General features: G+C 48.6%; 1 protein-coding gene across 3 annotated transcripts in view; it reads right to left on the bottom strand.

The window, feature by feature from the left end:
- The window catches only part of LOC105477208 (collagen type XV alpha 1 chain), a 128,179-nt gene that overhangs the window by 84,803 nt on the left and 23,993 nt on the right, over positions 1-19,383 (bottom strand). For 2 of the 3 annotated variants that reach the window (XM_071078073.1, XM_011733615.3), the window contains one exon: positions 439-986. In XM_071078073.1, the coding sequence (XP_070934174.1) occupies positions 439-986 (548 nt within the window). Of the gene's footprint in view, positions 1-438; positions 987-11,741; positions 11,985-19,383 lie in introns of those variants that run through there. The other variant, XM_011733617.3, reaches the window with a different exon arrangement.

Here is a 19,383-nt window from a genome sequence, read left to right as displayed (position 1 = left end):
TATTCTAGTGTATCCCACCTTTTCAGAAATTACTTAAGTGCAATTGCCACCCATATCCAAAGATCAAACCATTTAGGGCTATAACAAACCTTGCTCTTTTATATAAAATCTTAAAACGTACAAAGTGTTTTCACACAGGTTATCTTATTTGACCTACAAGCCTGTGGGGTAGGCTTTCTTATCTCCACTTACAGATAAGGAAACAGAGAGGATCAGAGAATCCAGATAACTGTCTCAAATCTACAAGATAAGTTGAAAACTGAGGATGAAAATCTAGGTTTTGGGGTTCCAGGCCTAGTGTTATTTCCTGTCATAACACGCATGCCTCTTTGAGGACATAAGAATAAAATACTAACAATAATAGTTGCTCCATTTATTGCATGGTGAGTCTCTGACCATCCACCTCCCTGGTCTACCTGAAGTGGGACTTTGACTCACAGTGAATCTCTCAAGTCCTGTAGCTCCTGCATTGCCCACGAAGATTCCAGCGCTGGACTCGAAGGTCAAAGCCTGGGGGGACCGCTGGAAGGGGATGCGGCTGTGCTCCTCACAGTCCACGAGGAGGGCCACTTCCTCACCCTGGACAATCACGGCGAAGCGGTTCCACCTGTGGGTCATCACGGGCACCGAGAAGGCAGCAGCCTCTTGGGACACGTGGGAGCCCGGCTCCGTGTAGTAGAGGATGACCCGCTGGTGGCCATCCTCCACACCTGAGAGCCGCAGGCCCAGGTAGATGACCTTCTGGAAGGCATCAGTGATGGCGAAGAGCACACCGCCGTGGGTGCTGCTGGGCTTCACCATGACGCTGATGGCGAAGTCCCTGAAGAAGGTGGATGGGATGAGAGTCCTGGCTGGGCGGCCGACATTGGCACCAGGGCCAAAGCTGTAGGCCGGGAAGCCACCATAGCCTGTGACAAAGGATACAGAGGAGGGCAGCGGGACACCGATGAGCTGCGTGAGGTCCAGGTGACCCTGGGAAGCAGACTCTGCAGGGAGGGAGAGAGAGACCATGCCTTACAGGTATATTCCACTCTGCTTGAAAATGAGGAAGAAATGCAGTCACAAGTGAAACGGGATCACTCAGGAACCCCACTGAAACTGTAGTTCCTAAATGGTTGTTTTTCAAACGTTTTTGACAACGACTCACAATAAGAAATGCATTTACATTGCAACCCAATATACACACATGTAGATAGATATCTGTAACACTGAAACAAAAGTTTCATAGAACATGATAGGCTTTTAATACTCACCAGGCACTCAAATATTTTTCTTTCCATTTAATTATTCTTTTTCTGTTTCATTTTATTAAAAACATGCTGGTAATGAACTACTAAATTGATTTTGTAACCCACTAAAAGTTCATGACCTGCAGTTTAGAAAATGCTTATGAGTAATCCCTAGAATATACAATGTTCCCCCATCAACTTGGAGATATTTTTTCCCCACTATAAAACTGAACAGGGGCCAGGCATGGTGGCTCACACCTGTAATCCCAGTATTTTGGGAGGCCTAGGCAGGTGGATCACTTGAGGTCAGGAGTTCAAGGCCAGCATGGCCAACATGGTAAAGCCTCGACTCTACTAAAAATACAAAAATTAGCCAGGTGTGCTGGCACATGCCTGTAATCTCAGCTACTTTGGAGACTGAGGCATGAAATTCACTTGAACCCTGGAGGTGGCAGTTCTAGTGAGCTCAGATTGCACCACTGCACTCTAGCCTCAGTGACAGAGGGAGAGTCCATCTCAAAAAAAAAAAAAAAAAGAAAGAAAGAAAGAAAAAAAAAAACCTGACAGGTTTGTTTTGTTTTGAGGTCTATTGTTTAAGTCCCTCCAGTGTGAGGGGAAAATCAGGGACAGAATGAAGTGTTCCCAGGCCTCAGAGCAATTGAAATTTGCATCATTGTCATTGCCTTTGACATCACCACCATCATCATCATCATCATCATCATCACCACCATCATCATCACCATCATCATCATCCACATTCCCTACGCTCTCTCTGTACCAGGCCCTGCTCTAAGCTCTCTACATACATTAGCTCATGTAATCCTCACAACAAGTCTATGAGGTTAGGTACTGTTATCCCCATCTTACTTCTGAGAAAACTGAGGCTTAGAGAAATTAACAAATTTGCTCAAGGTAAGTTGCATGCAGGTTTCAAACCCAGAGCATCTGACCCCAGAGGCTATGCCACCACACCTTGCAGGGAGAAATTATGGGGCTCCATTATGGTGTCCTGAAAAAGACCCCAGGCTCAAGAATGTTGGCCCATCCAACTATTTTCCCCACGAGAAGGCTGCAGCCTGGCTTGCAGCAACATGCACCCACTCCTGGAGTTGATAACCAAGGTACCAGCAGTGAGACAGGAAGGCAGGTCCCAGAGAGAGGGGGACAAGACGACTGCAGCCAGGACAATGGACAAGTAACACCCTTTGGCCTTGGAAGTGAAACCAGATCCTGAGGATTCAACCAGATGAGGAGGCCTGGAATGAGTGAGGATCAGAATCAAGAGGTGTCCTCCTCCGGAGGCCAGAGGGCAGGGCAGACTCACCTGATGGCTGTCCGGGCTATGGCCAAAGGCCAGAGGCCATTGAGACCCTGAGTGATTTCTGGGGACTTGGCAGGTTGGTCTCCAGAAAAAACCCCAAACACTAGAGGGGCCCTCTAAGGAAAGCCCTACCTGAGGAATCAGCCTGATTTCCAGTTTACCCAACTTGTCACCGCTTATTAGACACAACTACGTAGCTCTGTGACCTCCAGTGAGTCACTGAACCACTCCTCAAGTTTGAGTGTCTTCCTCTACCATACAGGCACTAGAATGGGCTCCAAAAGAATGACTAAATAAGACCGTCCATTGTAAGCCCTGGTTAATAATGGTAGCAATGCAACAAACATTCACTATTCTTCATTTTTATTATATCCACTGAACAACCTCAAGAGGTCAATGGACAGGGATAATCACTCCTGCAGCACTGACCAGGAAAGCAAGGCTGACATGGGAGCCTGCCTGTGTGCCCTTGAGCTCCCTTATAAAGAATAATAACAATGTGGTTTTCATGCATAGTTTTACTTAGTCCTCACAGCAGCCCTGGAAATTAACTGCTCTTATCCCTTGGGAAGATGAGAAGACTGGCCCGAGGTTACCCAGCTAGTAAGTGGCAGGACATTTTAGAGCCACGGCTGGTGTGATTTCTGGCTGATTCACTGCTGCAGCCTCACTGAGATGGGGGAGTCTCTACCAGGGTGGTGGGTGGGGCTCCACCTAGTCTGCCTACTGTATCAATGACCCTTCAGCAGCAAGAAGGATGGAGTCAAGACTCCAGGTGGTCCAGGAACTCAAACTTCCCATGAATGGGTACGTGTACTCGGTGGCTGGGAGAGGGAGACGCCCTGACTGCCGTGCCCCGACCCCGACTCCACAACACTCACAGAGAAGGCTGCTCACGGCCAGTACTAACCTCAATTATTATGAAATATCTAGGTTACACAAAAAAATACAGTATAAAGAACAATACGAGGCACTTGGTTGTTAAATGGTTAAAATGCCAAAGTTTATGCTATGTATGTTTAACCACAATTTTTAAAAACATGAGTAATTAGCCCATAGGTTTGTTGTGAGGGTTAAAGGACATAATACAAAGTGCTGGCACATGGCAAATGCCTAAAAAGTGGTGGATATCATGGCTGGACACACTGTGGCTCACAACCGTAATCCCACCACTTTGGGAGGACAACGAGTGCAGATTGCTTGAGCCCAGGAGTTCAAGGCCAGCCTGGGCAACATAGCGAGACCTCATCTCCACAAAACAACAAAAAAGCCAGGTGGTACACACCTGTAGTCCCCACGACCCAGGAGGCTGAGGTGGGAGGATTGCTTGAACCCAGGTGGTCATGGCTCACTTTGTTAAAAAGTGAGCCATGATCATGCCACTGCACTCCAGCCTGGGTGACAAAGAGAAACCCTGTCTAAAAAAAAAAAAGAAAAAAAGTAGCCGCCATCATCATCATCATCATCGTTGTCATCATCTAGACTTGCTCATTTAGAAAAGAACCGCAGAGGTCACCTGACACAACTCTATCTGTGGATAAGGTTGTATCAGGTTGTAACTGGTGACTTCTAGGGTTCTATCATACCAGACCCTGCCCTGTCTGGTATGATAACCAGTAGCCACATACGGCTATTGGGCACTTGAAATATGGGTCTTCCCAACTGAGATGTGTCATAAATGTAAACTACAAACTAAATTTCAAAGACTTAGTTTGGAAAAAAATCTTAATACTATTTATAGTGATTATATGTCAAAATCATTTTGAAAAACAATGGATAAATAAAATACATTACACATTAATGGGTGTGGTCATGTGTGCCTGTAGTCTGAGCTATTTGGGAGGCGGAAGTGGTAGGATCACTTGAACCCAAGAGTTTGAGGCTGCAGTGAACTACGATCGTGCCACTGCACTTCAGCCTGGGCGACAAAGAAAGACCCTGTCTCTCTCTCTATATATATCATTTTTAAAAATTTTAAAATAGGGTCAGGTATGGTGGCTCATACCTGTAATTCCAGTGTTTTAAGAGGCCAAGGTAGGAAGAATAGTGAGGCCAGGAGTTTGAGACCAGCCTGGGCAACATAGAAAGACCTCATCTCTACAAAAAAAAATTTAAAAATTAGCAGAATGTGGTGGTGTGTGCCTGTAATCTGCTACTCTGGAAGTTGGGCCGGGAGGATCACTTGAGCCTAGGAGTTTGAGGCTACAGTGAGCTATGATCACCCCACTGCACTCCAGCCTGGGTGGCAGAGTGAGAGCTGTCTTTAAAAAAAATAATTATAATATTATGAGGAACAAGTATGTGCCCGCCGCTGCACTTAAGACAGACAATATCAATTCAGCCGAAGCTCTCATGAACTCTCTTCGGTCCTTTTCCTCTGCCCATGCCCTGGCAGGAGCCATTCTTGTGAATTTGGTGTTTATCACTCCCACGCATTTGTATGTTCACTCGATATGTGTTTCCAACAGAATCTAGAACCATGGTGTGTGTATGAAACCTCATGTAAATGGTGGCATGATGCATGCATTCTTCTGGAACTTGCTTTTATTTTTCACTCAGCATTGTAGTTTTTAGATTTATCCCTGCTGATACATGTGACTCTGGTCTTATATTTTCTTTTCTTTTTTTTGAGACGGAGTCTTGCTCTTGGTTGCCCAGGCTGGAGTGCAATGACGCAATCTCTGCTCACTGCACCCTCTGACTCCCGGGTTCAAGCGATTCTCCTGCCTCAGCCTCCTGAGTAGCTGGGATGACAGGTGTCCACCACCACACCTAGCTAATTTTTATACTTTTAGTAGAGACAGGGTTTCACCATGTTGGCCAGGCTGGTCTCGAACTCCTGACCTCAGGTGATCCGCCCACCTTGACTTCCCAAAGTGCTGGGATTACAGGCGTGAGAAAGCCACCACGCCTGGCCTGGCCTTATATTTTCACAACAGTACTCTATGGTATAAATAAGCTACAATGGGTTGATTCACATTTCTGTTGGTGGAAAGCGAGGTTTCCATCAATATTACAAACGATACTACCATAGACTCCCTTAAATACATCTCCTCCTGCTTGCCTGTGCAGGTAATTCCACAGCTGGAAGTGGAATCATTGGATAATATGGGTATGTGCACCTACAACTTCCCTGAATGTTGCAAAATTGTTCTCTGAAACAACTGTGTCATGTCACAGACCCACCAGCAGCATATTCTTGCCAACATTTAGGGGAGGCAGAGAGACACAATTTGGGAGAGGTCCACAGGGCTTTTCAACTGTAGTAATAGCTAATTACTACAGTAATAGCTAATTACCACCTAATTGTTTAGGTGGTATTCAAAAGAAGTATTCATTATATTTTTCTTCATCGCTAATTTCATGGAAAATATTTCATACAATTTTTATAAAAATGATTAACCCCTCCGTGACAAAAGAGCACATCTGATCCTGTTGCTGCCCTGCTTAGAAAATCTTCTATAAAATATGATTATTCATGGCCCTCAGGGCCAGGGCTGACCAGGCTGCTGCCACCTGGCTCAAGAGGCCCTCTGTGGTCAGGACCAAGCTGCACTCCCTACTCTGTGACATGCCTGACACAGCCCCGGAGCGCCCCACACTGTCCCAGGGACTCCCACCCCTGCCAGGAATGCTTTCCTGTGTGCCATCTGCCCCAGTCCAGCCCAGTTATTTTCACTGAATGACTCCTGCTCATCAGCCCAGGCCTTGCTTCCCCTGAAATCTCACTTCACCTCCCGCACCAACACCCTCCCCTCTGGTAGCTGTGTTAGAAGCCCTCTCTGTACACACTGGGGTCCTCTATCATAGCCCCTGCGTGTCACTATTGGGTCACTTGTTTCTCTTCCCACTGGGCCATCTGTGTTCCCAGTAACCAACCCAGGGCTGATGAGTGAATGAACAAACAAATGAATGAATGTGTACATATTATCAAATCCCCTTTTTTTTTTTTTTTTTTTTTTGAGACAGAGTCTTGCTCTGTTGCCCAGGTGGGAATGCAGTGGCATGATCACAGCTCACTGCAGCCTCCACCTCCCAGGCTCAAATGACCCTTCCACCTCTCAGCCTCCCAAATGGCTGGGACTACAGGCATGCAGCACCACACTCAGCTAATTTTTTCATTTTTTTGTAGAGACAGGTTCTTGCTATGTTGCCTACATTGGTCTCGAACTCCTGGACTCAGTAATTCTGCTGTCTCGGCCTCCCAAAGTGCTGGGATTACAGGTGTGAGCCCCTTCGCCCAGCCTCCAATCCCCTCATTTTAGAAAAGACTAAACTAAGGTTAACAGAGAGGAAGTGTTTGCTGGCCATGAACTCAGATTTGATTCTCAATTGAATGTTTATCCTCTCCAGTTCACGACTTGCTTTAAAACAGAAATTAATTTTAGTTAAAATATTGGTAAATTTGGTTAAATTTGACCACATAGAAATAAAAAAGTTCTGCATAGCAAATAATAATAATAATGATAATCCCCACAATGTCAAAGAAAATCCCCAAACCATGAAATGATATTTGCTACAAAAATCACAGTAACAAACTCATTTCTCTAACATGCAAAGCAAATGAATACCCAAAAGAAAAATGGGCAAAGAATAGGAAATTCTAGACACAGTAAAAGAAATTAAAATCTTAAACATATGAAAAATACTCCACCTCATTCATAATGAGAAAATGACAAGTTAAGATTACGAAGAGATACCATTTTCCCTATCAAACTGGCAAAGATCAGAATACGCTGTGTTGGCAAGGGTTTAAGGCAGCAGGCCTCCTGCGTTGCTGGCAGGAACATAAATTGGTATAATGTGGTGGGAAGCAATTTGATAACATTTATCAAAATGGCAAATGCGCATGTACTTGTTGACCCAGCAGTCATACTTTTATGAATTTTTTAACAGATAAAGTTCATACGTGAAATATAGAGTACATACAAAAATATTCACTGCATCGTGGTTTAAATTTACCTAACATTCCCATCTTTGGGAATGATGAATATAATAAATTATGATAGGTTCACACAATGAAATCCAAGGCAGCATTTCAAAAGATGTGGTTCCTTAAGTGCTAACATGAAAAAATCAAGAAGATGTATTATGTAAAAACAAACAGACAAAATAACAAGGTGCAGAATTGAATTGCTATCATTTGGAAATATATGTACTAATACAAAGTAAATATATAAGAGATATTTAAATATATATGGTATATTACAATATCTCTAGAAGAATACACAAGAAACTGGGGGCAGCGGTTGTCTCCAGGGAAGGAAGCTGGTGACTGGGGGCTGGGAGACTTGCTTTTCACTGGACATCCTTTTATACTTTTTCTTATTTTATGGCATATACATGGTATGAAAAGTAAAGACATTTACATATTTTTAAAGAGATTAACTCCTTGAATCCACTTTTAGAAATCATAAAACCTATTCTTCTTGCTTTTCCTCCCTCAGATTCAGCTTATCTTTGTACAGAAAGAAAGAAAAAAAAAAGGAAAAGAAACAAAGAAAACTAAACATCCCACTGAGATTTCTTTTCTCTCCTCCACGGTTTAAAGATAAAAACAAAACAAAACCACAAACACCCTACTGATAGCTCTGCTTTCTTCTTCCCTTGTCCAATCCAGTAAAAAGCTTTTCCTCTACTTCCTCTCTCTCTCCTGCTGGGAACAGGAGGGGGAAGCCTCTTTCTGCTGGGAAAATTCCTGGTGCCACAGACAGTAAAAGCGCCAGAGCTTCACATCCTGTGGCTCGTTTCCAAGTGGTGTCTCTGAGGGATCCAGGGCCAGGTAGGGGTTCAGGGGACACAGGGAGACGGGCCTCAGAGGCTCCCACTCAGAAAGCTCATTGCTTAAACCAGCCCAGTGCTTCCCATGGCCAGTAGATCCATGCTTGCGCGTGGCAATTCTGGGAATTCTTATGCCCAGGAGTCTGAGTAAAAACAAAAATTCATGAATCTATCCAACATCCTTGTTTTCTAGATAGGGAAATTGATGTTCAGGGAGACTTCCATGACCAGGAGGCACAGCCAGGAAGCGACAGATGGGGCAGCAAAGCAAGGGGGGCAGAGTCTTGGTACCATGAGTCCCAGAGCCCTCCCACAGCCCCCGACCACTCCAGGCCCTGGCCGGTGGTTGGTCAGCTGGAGAGGGGGCAAAGGAGGCAGCCTGCAGCGGACAACATCCTCCTCTTTGGACACAGCTGTGATGAGATCCTGCCTTTGCTCTTTACCAAACACAAAGCCTTTGGGCGATGAATTCCTGCTATCAGGGGAGGTCCCTGCCCACTTCCCATGTGGGGATTCAGTGAGACAACAGATGGGAAATGCAAGGTATAAACTTAACAAAAACCAAAGTCTGCAAAAAAGATCCCTTTCTAACCCTCCCGCCCTCCATCCCCCTAGGCCTCAGCCATTCAAGACAGGACACATGGATAGGCGCTGGCCCGCAGGCCTTGTTTCCACAGGGTCCGCCAAGAGGGAGCCCAGCCATGAATCTAGAGCAAGCCCAAGTCAGCCCCAGCAGCCCAGCCCTGCTCTCAGCAACCCCCACCACATCCCTCCACATCCACTGTCCCATGGCATGGCATGGTGGGGGACGACCCCGGCCTGGAGTGACCCACACTCACTCGTGGCTGCGCCTGGGCCTGCTGGCTCATTTCCCCTTGGCCTCCAGCAGGAGGGCCACCTGCTCAGGCAGCCACCAGGGAGCAGAGGAGAAGCCAGGGAGCCAAGACAAACAAGCCCAGCAACTGGGTCCATGGGCTTGACCTGGGATGGCTTGGAGCTGGGCAGGAAGGGAGGAGGGTGGAGATCACAGCTGGTGGGAAGACATCCCACCATTCTGGAGGGGATTGGGGACTGGCGCAGAGCATGCCGATGGGGGCTGATCATGGAACTCTGCAGCCTGAGGATTCTTGGAAGTGGCCCACACTTATCCCCAGATAATAATACCTCTCTTAGAGGACAATTGTGTGACTTAAATAAAATAATATACCTAAAATGTTTGGAACACTGTTTAGCACACAGAGTGCTTAATAAATGGTAGCTGCCATTTCTTTCACTATTATTATTACCCTGCTATTTCCCCATGCAATTGTCATACTGGAAATCTCAAGGTATCCTGAATGGGTCCTACCTTTTACACCTCTGAGCCTTTGTATATGCTGTTCCCCACACCTGAGGAACTGCTCCACATATCTCAGGACCCAACTTCAATGTCATCACCTCCTCCATGAAGTCCTCTTGGATTCCCCCACCAGGTAGTCTGGGCATTCCTGCTCCTGCACTTGGCCTTGACTCTATGTAGCATATATGGCATTATATTACAGAGGTGTCAGACTCTACCATCTCGGAACCTCCTTAAGTATAGGAACTGGGGTCCACTTCTCCCTGTCCCCCCCACACCCAGGCTCTGTCCCTGAGCAGGTCCTCAGGAAGTGTTTGCCGGCTGAACTAAATCCTAGGCATTCCACATCCCATTACTGGGCATATACCCAAAGGATTATAAATCATGCTGCTATAAAGACACATGCACACGTATGTTTATTGCAGCACTATTCACAATAGCAAAGACTTGGAACCAACCCAAATGTCCATCAATGATAGACTGGATTAAGAAAATGTGGCACATATACACCACGGGAATACTATGCAGCCGTAAAAAAGGATGAGTTCATGTCCTGTGTAGGGACATGGATGAAGCTAGAAACCATTATTCTGAGCAAACTATCACAAGGACAGAAAACCAAACACCACATGTTGTCACTCATTGGTGGGAACTGAACAATGAGAACACTTGGACACAGGGTGGGGAACATCACACACCAGGGCCTGTCATGAGGTGGGGGGAGGGGGGAAGGATAGCATTAGGAGATACACCTAATGTAAATGACGAGCTAACGGGTGCAGCACACCAACATGGCGCATGTATACATATGTAACAAACCTGCATGTTGTGCACATGTACCCTAGAACTCAAAGTATATACATATATAAAAAATCCTAGGCACTCCAGAATTGAAGGTGCCAGGCTCACAGTCTGAGGCCCTGGTGAGAGTCACTGGGGTTGGGCTCCAGTCCAATATCCAACAATGACCTCACTGCATGCCCATCCATCACCTGAAAAGTCCAGGCTCCCTCCCACCTCCACAACGCTGGGTCCACTGACCCAGGGAGCCCATGTGGGAGGCAGGAATCCATGGGGCAATGAGAGACCCAGGGAGGGGAGGAAGGACTCAGGTTCAAGACTCTGTCTGTGACCTTGGGCCAGCTGCTCCCCATCCTTGATCTCAGTTTCTCCATCAGAGAGTTAGACCAGATGGACTCTCAGAGCCACATCCACTGTGATTTATTCTATGTATTTTCACTGCCTTCAAACACCTCCTGGGGCTACATCTGACCAGTCTTATTCTCTCACTTCATAAATGCTTAGAGACAGCTTCATTTCCAATGGGGGTTTTTCAACTTACTTTTCCAATTCATGAATTTGATCATATTTCTAAAGCCCCCACATTGTGCCTTGCGTAGCGTTGGAGTCATGGAGCTAAGCCTGGAACATGTGCGCTCAAGCAGCTCACTATCTAGGTGACCATTAGCAGTCATCTGCTCCTATTACAAGCTCCAAAGCCTTCAATGGCTCCCCAGTGCCATCAGCATAAAAGCAAAATTCCATTCAAGGCACCTTCTGCTTCATCTCTTCATTCTCCCCCTCTGTCTTTGCCTTCACTCATGCTATTCCTTCTAGTGACATCACTCTTCCCCATCTTCTCACATCTAACTCTTTCCAGTCTGGCTCAGCAGCACCCCAACACACGCGGGCCCCAATCTTACTCTGCAAAAAGGGCCAAAGTCATCCCCCCTCCTCTAAACATCCACAGAGCCAAGGAGATGAAGGAACGGACACAGGGAGACACAGCCTGAGCCTTCCTCCCTCAAATCTAGCTCACACTCCAAAGTGCAGTTTTAGGGTGGCCCCTCCTCAGGGCGCAGAGAGGAGAAATCAGACGGCTTCAGAGGCAGAGGGAAATCTGAGCAGTCAGGGCAGGGTGCGACTTTCCTCCCAAGGGCCCAAAGCCAGTTTCCATGGAAACCAGGCGGAATCCCAGCCATGAAGAAACAAACAGAGCAGGGTTCAGGTTTTCCTTCCACACAGATGACAGCGATTTGGCCAGAGATGAAGAACAGGAGCGAACCCTCACCTCTCCTCCTCCTCTCTGCCACAGGCTCGGGGACATCATCTGGCACCTCCCCTACCCCGCTGGGCCTCGGTCTCCCCTTCCGTGCGATGGGATGGAATCAGTCCTTGCATCTGTGGGGTCCTGAAGCAGTGCCCGGGACTAGCCTGAGCTTTGGAGCCTTGCCTCCCTAGAGAACTGTAGCTGGCTTTGCAAAGCTCCCTCTCACAGATGATCATCCGGGACCTGAGCCCAGCGCTCGCGATAGTTAGTATTTAAGGCCGCAGGAGGCTAAGGAGCGTTCCTCGCTCCGCTCCGGGTGAAGGAACGCTACCGAGATGTCCCGACAGAGGCGCGAGGGAGGCTGAGGACGCCCCGGACTGTGCGCGGCAGCGGCCCCTGGCGGTCTCTACGGGAACTGCGCTTCCACCAACTGCAAGGAAGGCTTTTCACCTGGGCTGTGAACTGGGATCCCAATAACAGACTCAAACCGAGAGGTCTGTAAGGGACCCAAGAGAGCAGGTCTGAGGTCATGCAGTGAGTGTGGCCAAGCCAGGCCTAGAACCCATAACGCCTCCCTTCCTTCCTCGACTGTTTCCCTGCACCGAGAGCTGGGGAAGGCCGAAGGTGCCCCTCCTGCGTCTCTACCATTCCCACACACGTCTCTAAAGACCAATGGCACACTTCAGTCTGCTTAAACGGGGCCACGGTGACTCCTGCAAGCGGATCCGTGTATTTCCACTGTGGGGCCGGGGCTCAGAGGGTCCAGATGACCCTATACTGCCTGTGGCCTGGGGCTGGACCAGTAGGATGAGGGTATGTAGGGTAAGGTGGGGGGACTGCCCTTGGGACCCCAGAAGGGCTCCTCTCGCCTGAGTTTCCTGGCACTCAGCCCCTGGGGAGAAGAGGTGTTCAATGCCCCTCCTCTGCGCCTGCAGCATGGGGGCAGACCCTCGGAGAAGCCACGTGTCCCTCTTCCTTGCCCTTTGTCAGCTTGTCCTGCCAGAGAGTTGGGAGGGTGGGGTTCCTGCATCTTCTAGGACTGGTCTTTCCCTGCCCTTTGGACACCCCTACAGAGAGGTGGCCCCCAAGGACCCTGGGTATGTCTAAATCACACCTTCTGGCATGTGACTTCCCTTTCTCCCACCTCCCTGGAGGGACAGGAGTTCAGCAACCGCAGACTATGTGGGACAGTGCAGCTCACCATCTGGGGAGGAGCCTCCTACGATGCTCACCCATCCAAAGCCACCTGGCTTCCACCTGCTCATCTCCACTCACGGCCACCTGACCATTGCTGCACAATTCGAAGTCTTCAGAAGTCCTTTCTCATGTTGAACTGAGGCAACTCTCCCTGCAACTCCCACCCACCTGGCTGGGCCTAGCTCTACCCCTCTGAGACCACACACAAGTCGGCCTCAACTTCTACATCCTGACCTCTCAGATGTTGCATGGGGTGGTGGAAAGGGCCTCAGCCTGCAAGGTGGACTCTGCCACCAACTTGGCATATGACTTTGAGCAGTCCCTTCCTTTCTCTGAGTCTCAGGTTCAATATCTGTCAAACTGGAGCCTTGGACTAAATATTTTCCAAAGGCCCTTGCCAGGTCTGACAACCTCATCGTCTGCCTCCTCCTTGTCTCCCGCCTGTGTTTCAGTTTTTCTAACCACCCCTAACTGCCGGTTCTTTCAGTCCACAGCCTTCAGGCCTGGAAGGAATGACTCCAACAGGGGCCGGGACAAACCCAGCCCTCCCCATAGACTTCCTTGTCTTTGGCCAGCAAGGCCTGGCCAGAGGCAAGGAGCACTGTGCTCAGGAAAATGTCACAGCTCTCTGCCTGTGTGGAAACTCAGCCCCACCCAGGCTGGAGTCTCCGGGGGCTCCTGGTTCCACCTGACTCCCTTTCTGAGGAAAATGAACACAACACAACTCACGGTGCCTGAGGGTCCATCTGCACCCAGCAAAGATGCGAGAGGTTCTTAGAAAAACCTATCACCCGATGCATTTCTTAGAAAAAGAACTGTTTCCCTGCCAAGGAAAAAATCCTGGATCAACTTAGAAAGGAGACCTGGCTCGGTCACAATCAAAGACTCTATTTTTCTGAATTACAGAAGAGCATTTTTCTACATATAAACTTAGAACGCCTCCTTCTCTTTTCCGGTTTTCATATATAGCATAGGAATTTTCCTGCTCAATGAAGTTACTGTATACGCTCTCCTCCCTCTCTGTCTCTCCCTCTCTCTCTTTCTCTCTTGCTCTCTTTCTCTCTTGTTCTCTCGTTCTTGCTTTCTTGAGCCTCTGACCTAAACTGAGGAGAAGACGATTTGAGGAGGCCTGGAGCTGGGGTCCTGGCTGAAGCTTGCTTTTCCTGGCCAGCAGCTGAAAAGCACTTAGCCCAGCAGGAAGTGGTCCTCACCTGTCCAGTATCCTCTCCTGTTTCCAAAGCATCCTCTCACCTGTTCCTTCTGCCAGGAGGGAAGCAACGCAGGGATCACTCTCTCATTTTGCAGAGGAGGGAATCAAGCCCCAGAGACAGGAAGTCACTCACTCAGAATCCTCAGTGCAGCAGCCAGCACTGAAGATGTGAAGCTGGGCTCTGCCTGTTACAGCCCATTGCCTTCTAAGCTTTCCTTGTGGCTCTCCCAGGCACAGCTGCACACCTCTGTGTTCCCACGGTCCCCCTCCATCCTTCCTCCCAGACACCCTCATCCGTCTGCAGTCCAGTGGCCAGTACCCCTTGCTCTCATATGCTTCGACATGGGCCCTGGGCATGGGCCATGCCAACTCATCTCTCGGTCCTTGGCAACCAGCACAGAGCCTGGCAGAGGGGACTCTCAGTGAACAGAATGCCAAGAAACAACAGTATCAGCAGCTAAAATGTTCTGCAGGCTTGCTGCATACCAAGTGCTGTTCAAAGGGCTTTCCACAAATCACTTCATCCTTACACTTGATTATGAGATGGATGACATTATTATCCCCATTTTACAGGTTAGAAAACTGAGGCTTAAATTACTGTTCCAAGTCCATGAGGTTAATAAGCAGTTGGAGTCAAGATTCAAATGGGACTAGGTAGGGTGGCACGGTGTGAAGGTTGCAGCCCTAGTCACATATCAGAGTCACCCTGGGAGCTTTTAAAAGTCAGAGGTCTGCCCCCCTTGCTTGTGCCTATGGAATCAGAGTCTTTCAGGGTCTGGCCTGCATCGATCTGATGCCCACTCTCAAGTGACAGCCACAAGTAAGGGCTAACTGCCTGGGCTTTGGCATCAGACAGACCTAGGCTTAGTCCTGGGTCTGCCACTCATGGGCCTTCCGCAGGTCACCTCACCTCCCTGTAGCCTCCTAATCTGTAGAGTGGGGCAGCACTAGGACCTGGCTCACAGAGCCATCGCGAGAACAGACAACACAGTGAGAACCCTACTTAGCACAGGGCCTGGTGTGTAGTGAGCATTTGGGAAACACTGGGAGTTCTCGCTCGTTGGGTTGGGTGCTGACCAGGGCTGGGCACTCTCAAGCTGTCAGTGCACAGCATCTCCGTTCAGCCTCAAAACCACCTGCTAGCCACAAGAGAATTAGCAACATAATTGATGAACAGGCCCAGCAGATAAGGAACTGAGGAGAGCAGCCCGGAGGGAGAGAGCGTGGGGTGGCTCCCCCATCCTGTGACCTGGCTTTGCTGAGAGCGTGGGATGCCTCCCCCATTTGGTGACCCGGCTCTGCTGAGAGCATGGGGTGACTCCCCTATCCTGTGACCCGGCTCTGCTCACCACTGCTCCCTTCACACATGTGCACGTGCACGCGCACACACGCAGACCCTTCAGTCATGGCAGCAGTTAGCCACAGTGCAAGAGCCACATCCAACCTCAGGAAGAAGCAGTGGTTCCTGCTGTCTTGCTGTGGTGGGGGTCTTTACATCTCTTCCTTACCCCCTTCCCTCAACCTCTGGTTCCTGGATCCTGGGCACAGAGCCAGCCCAGGGACCATGTGGACCAGGTGGCACAGTGAAGGCTGGCAGGTGCGGGCAGGCATGAGCAGCCATGGGTATCTGGGAAGTTTCGTACTCAGCTCTTCTTGGCGTATGGACTTTCCTTTTCCATTTGGGGAACAAAGACTCTTTGAGTGCATTGAGGGCCTTGAATCCTGAGGATGACATCAACTGAAATGAGTCATCACCCCCACCCAGCAGGCAGCTCTGGAGGGCTCAGCTCAGGGTTCTGGGAGGAAAACACATGGAAAATGGCACGGAGAAGAAGGGGCCTGTCGGGGGCACGTGAGGGGCAGGGGATGGGAGCGTGCAGTGATCTTCTGGACACCGATGCTCTACAGCCCACGGCTCCTGGAGGCCATCAGGCCCAGCATTCCAAGGGGACACAGGACTGCTGGCAGGTCCAGTGTAGACACATAGACCAGGGGGTTTCAAGCAGTATTTTCCAGGGCTGGGGATGAGAGAGGGAGGGGGATCGAGGAGGCCTTAACAGGAGAATTCCTGCCCCTTGGCCCCCTGACACACAGGCACACATGGATACATCCACACACACAGAACAAATCTGTTATTCCTACCACTCTGTCATACACACGCATAGGTTCACATACTCATAACACACACTCATACACACACTTTCAAAGGTTCATGCCACACAAACACACAGATATACAAACACACACACATTTATATACTCCAATATACACCGACTCATGCACCTCCACCGACACTCATCCCAAACTCATACAAGCACACACTGACACATGCACACACTTACCTACTCACACACTCACAATCTATTCATAGACCCTCTCTCACACACTAACCCATGTCCACGTCCACACACACTCACCTACACTCATATACACACACCCAAGCAATTCAGACTTCATTTGTTTAATAATTTGGGTTCCATTAAGTCTCATTTGAATGAAGAGTTCTGCGGCTAAAAACAATCAAACCAATCATTGAAAGCCCTTCCACATCACAGCTGTGGAAACTGGGGTATTGTAGGGGCAGGTATTTACAGAGGAGCCCACAGAAAGTCTGAAGCCCACACCGTCTTCTCCTGCTACCTCCTTAAAGGCCCGGAGATCTCAGACTGCTCTTTCCACACACAGGGCTTGGTTTCTCTGATTTGGGCACATTTTCTGCATTTCCCTCCTTTCCTTGCTGTCAGTAAAACCTTCTCCCCAGCATTATGGACTTGGGGTTCTGGCTTCACAAAGCACTGAACCCCGTGATCCCTCTATTGGAAGCTATGCTAGAAATAGTCCATAAATAAATTCAGACAGCTGCTGTGAACAGGTGATGCCTGGCATGTAATCCAGAGCCCGGCATAGGTAAGTGCTCAATAAATGTTTGTTTTGTGCATGAGTGAATGGACAATAGCTCCTGTATACGGAGCCCTACTATGTCCTGGGCAGGAAGTGCTTTACTTGAATAGCAGTGGTTCTCAACCCTGGCTGCACAGTAGAATCACCTGGGCAGACTTTTTTTTTTTTTTTTTTTTTTTTTTTTACTAATACCTATGCCTCACTCCCAAAGATGTTGATTGAGTTGATTCAGGTGTGGCTTGGGCATGGGGAGGTTTTACAAACTTCCCAGGTGATGCTAATTACAGCCCCTGAATTCTTCACAACAACCCCACTCTTATTGTTCCCAATTTACAGACGAAAGAATGAGGCACTGGAAAGTTAAATAACTTGCCCAAGGGCACCCAGCTATCGAATCCCAGACTGGAGATTTTAAGCCCTCATCTGTCTGATGCGAGACGTTGAGTCTCTCTCTGCTGCTCTCCAGGGATGTTACTTCAACCCAAGGCTGACCCACTCTAGAAAGCACACCCTGATTGTTGTCCCAGCCCTCAGTGACCTTGGGCCCATCTGCCTCTCTATTCCCATTGCCCTGACTCCCTCCCCATGGCTGGGGGCATCAACACCGGGCACCTCCCTACCAGCTATCAGGAACAGGAGTCTGCTGACAACAGGAGAGGGGGTCTCTCACGGGCTTTGTCTTCTGACCAGTTCTGGGAGGGCAGGAGGCTCTAGTCCTGCTATGGGCAGCCGCTATTCTCATCTTGCCTGCCCTGACATTTTTTCAGAGTTGAGAAATGGATCTCTGAGCAACCTGATATTAGGGAGAAAGACTCAACCTCGAGTCTGCATTTAAAAGATGGGCAACTTTGGATAAGATGCTTCACCTTTCTGAGCCACAGTTTCTAGATCTGCAGCAGAGGAATGCCACCTACTTCAGGAGAGAGATTTGAGAATGACCTGAGATAATAGACATAAAACACTGAGCAGAGGGCCAAGCAAAGGCACACGATGAATGAAGCATAGCGGTGGGGGTAGTTAGTATTATCAGTGACATTAGTCTTCTTTTCTCTCCCATGAATTACTGTGTTAGAATTGCCATGAAAGGCAGTTTTGTGCAATTTTCCCCCTAGGCCTCAGTTTTCTCATCTGCAAAATAGGGTGATACAATCTCTCTCATGAGACTGCAGTGAGGATCCAGTAGGGTTTTGAATGAGAAAATGCTTTGCCAAGTACAACTTGCCAGGGTATAAGGAACAATTAACAGGGACAAAGGGCTCCAGACAGGAGTCTAGGGGGCTGGGAGTGGCGTTTTTTCTCAGATCAGTGAAGTCCGAACATGCTGAAATGCTATAACATAGCCAGTATAGCTTAATAGGCAGAATTCTCTGCCCCAGCCTGAAAATGGGTTGTCTTGAATAAAGTGGAGCTGACCAGAAGCTGGAACCTGTGAATCAGTTTACTTCTCCTCCCCGCCCCTGCCCCCCGCCCCCCGGGCAGGAAGCTATAGGCCAGGCCCAACTGCAGGAGTTGCAAGAAACAACTTAATAATGATAATAGCCTGTGTTCCCCAAAGTGGGCTCAGTGGTGACTGCCAAAAAAGATACGTCCATGTCCTCATTCCTAAACATGTTCATTACATTTAGAGTCTTTGAGACGTAATTAAGTTAAGGATCTTGAGACAAAGAGATCATCCTGTATTATCAGGGTGGGCACTAGATCCAATGATGGGTGTTCTTATAAGACACACATGGAGGGGGCTTGACAGACAGAAGAGGAAGAGGCAATGTGGCCACAGAGGCAAAGATTAAAATGATGCAGACACAAGCCAAGGATTGCTGGCAACCACCAGAAGCTGAAAGTGGCAAGGAATAGATTCCCTGCTAGAGCCCTGGGAGGAGTTCCACCCAGCCCACACACCTCCACACTTCTGGCCTCCAGAACTGGACAAGACTAAGTTACTGCTGTTTTAAGCCACGCAGTTTGTGGTCGTTTGTTACTGCAGCCCTAGGAAACTCACACATTCACTGAATGCTTATTTACGGCGTGCTGTGTCCAAGCACGATTGCAAGTGAGTCACCCGGACTGGGTCATCCAATACTCACAGTAACAATGAGGAGGGCGTTCTTATTACCTCTGTTTTATAGATGAGGAGGTCGAGGTGCAGAGGGATTAGGTCACACGGCTAGTAAGTGGCTGGGCCAGGTTTTGGACCCAGACAACCTGGGTTCAAACTCCATAGCCCATCTGCTTATCCATGACACCAGTGGTTGTCAAAGTGTGGTTTCTGGACCAGCAGCAGCAGCAGCAGCAGTAGCAGCAGTATCTGGAGACTTATTAGAGGTGCAGATTCTCAGGACCTACTCCAGACCTACA

This window comes from Macaca nemestrina, chromosome 14 (genome assembly GCF_043159975.1).
Source record: "Macaca nemestrina isolate mMacNem1 chromosome 14, mMacNem.hap1, whole genome shotgun sequence".
Taxonomy (NCBI): domain Eukaryota; kingdom Metazoa; phylum Chordata; class Mammalia; order Primates; family Cercopithecidae; genus Macaca; species Macaca nemestrina.
The sequence above is the reverse complement of the archived record's forward strand: the minus strand, read 5'-3'. Positions and strand labels throughout refer to the sequence as shown.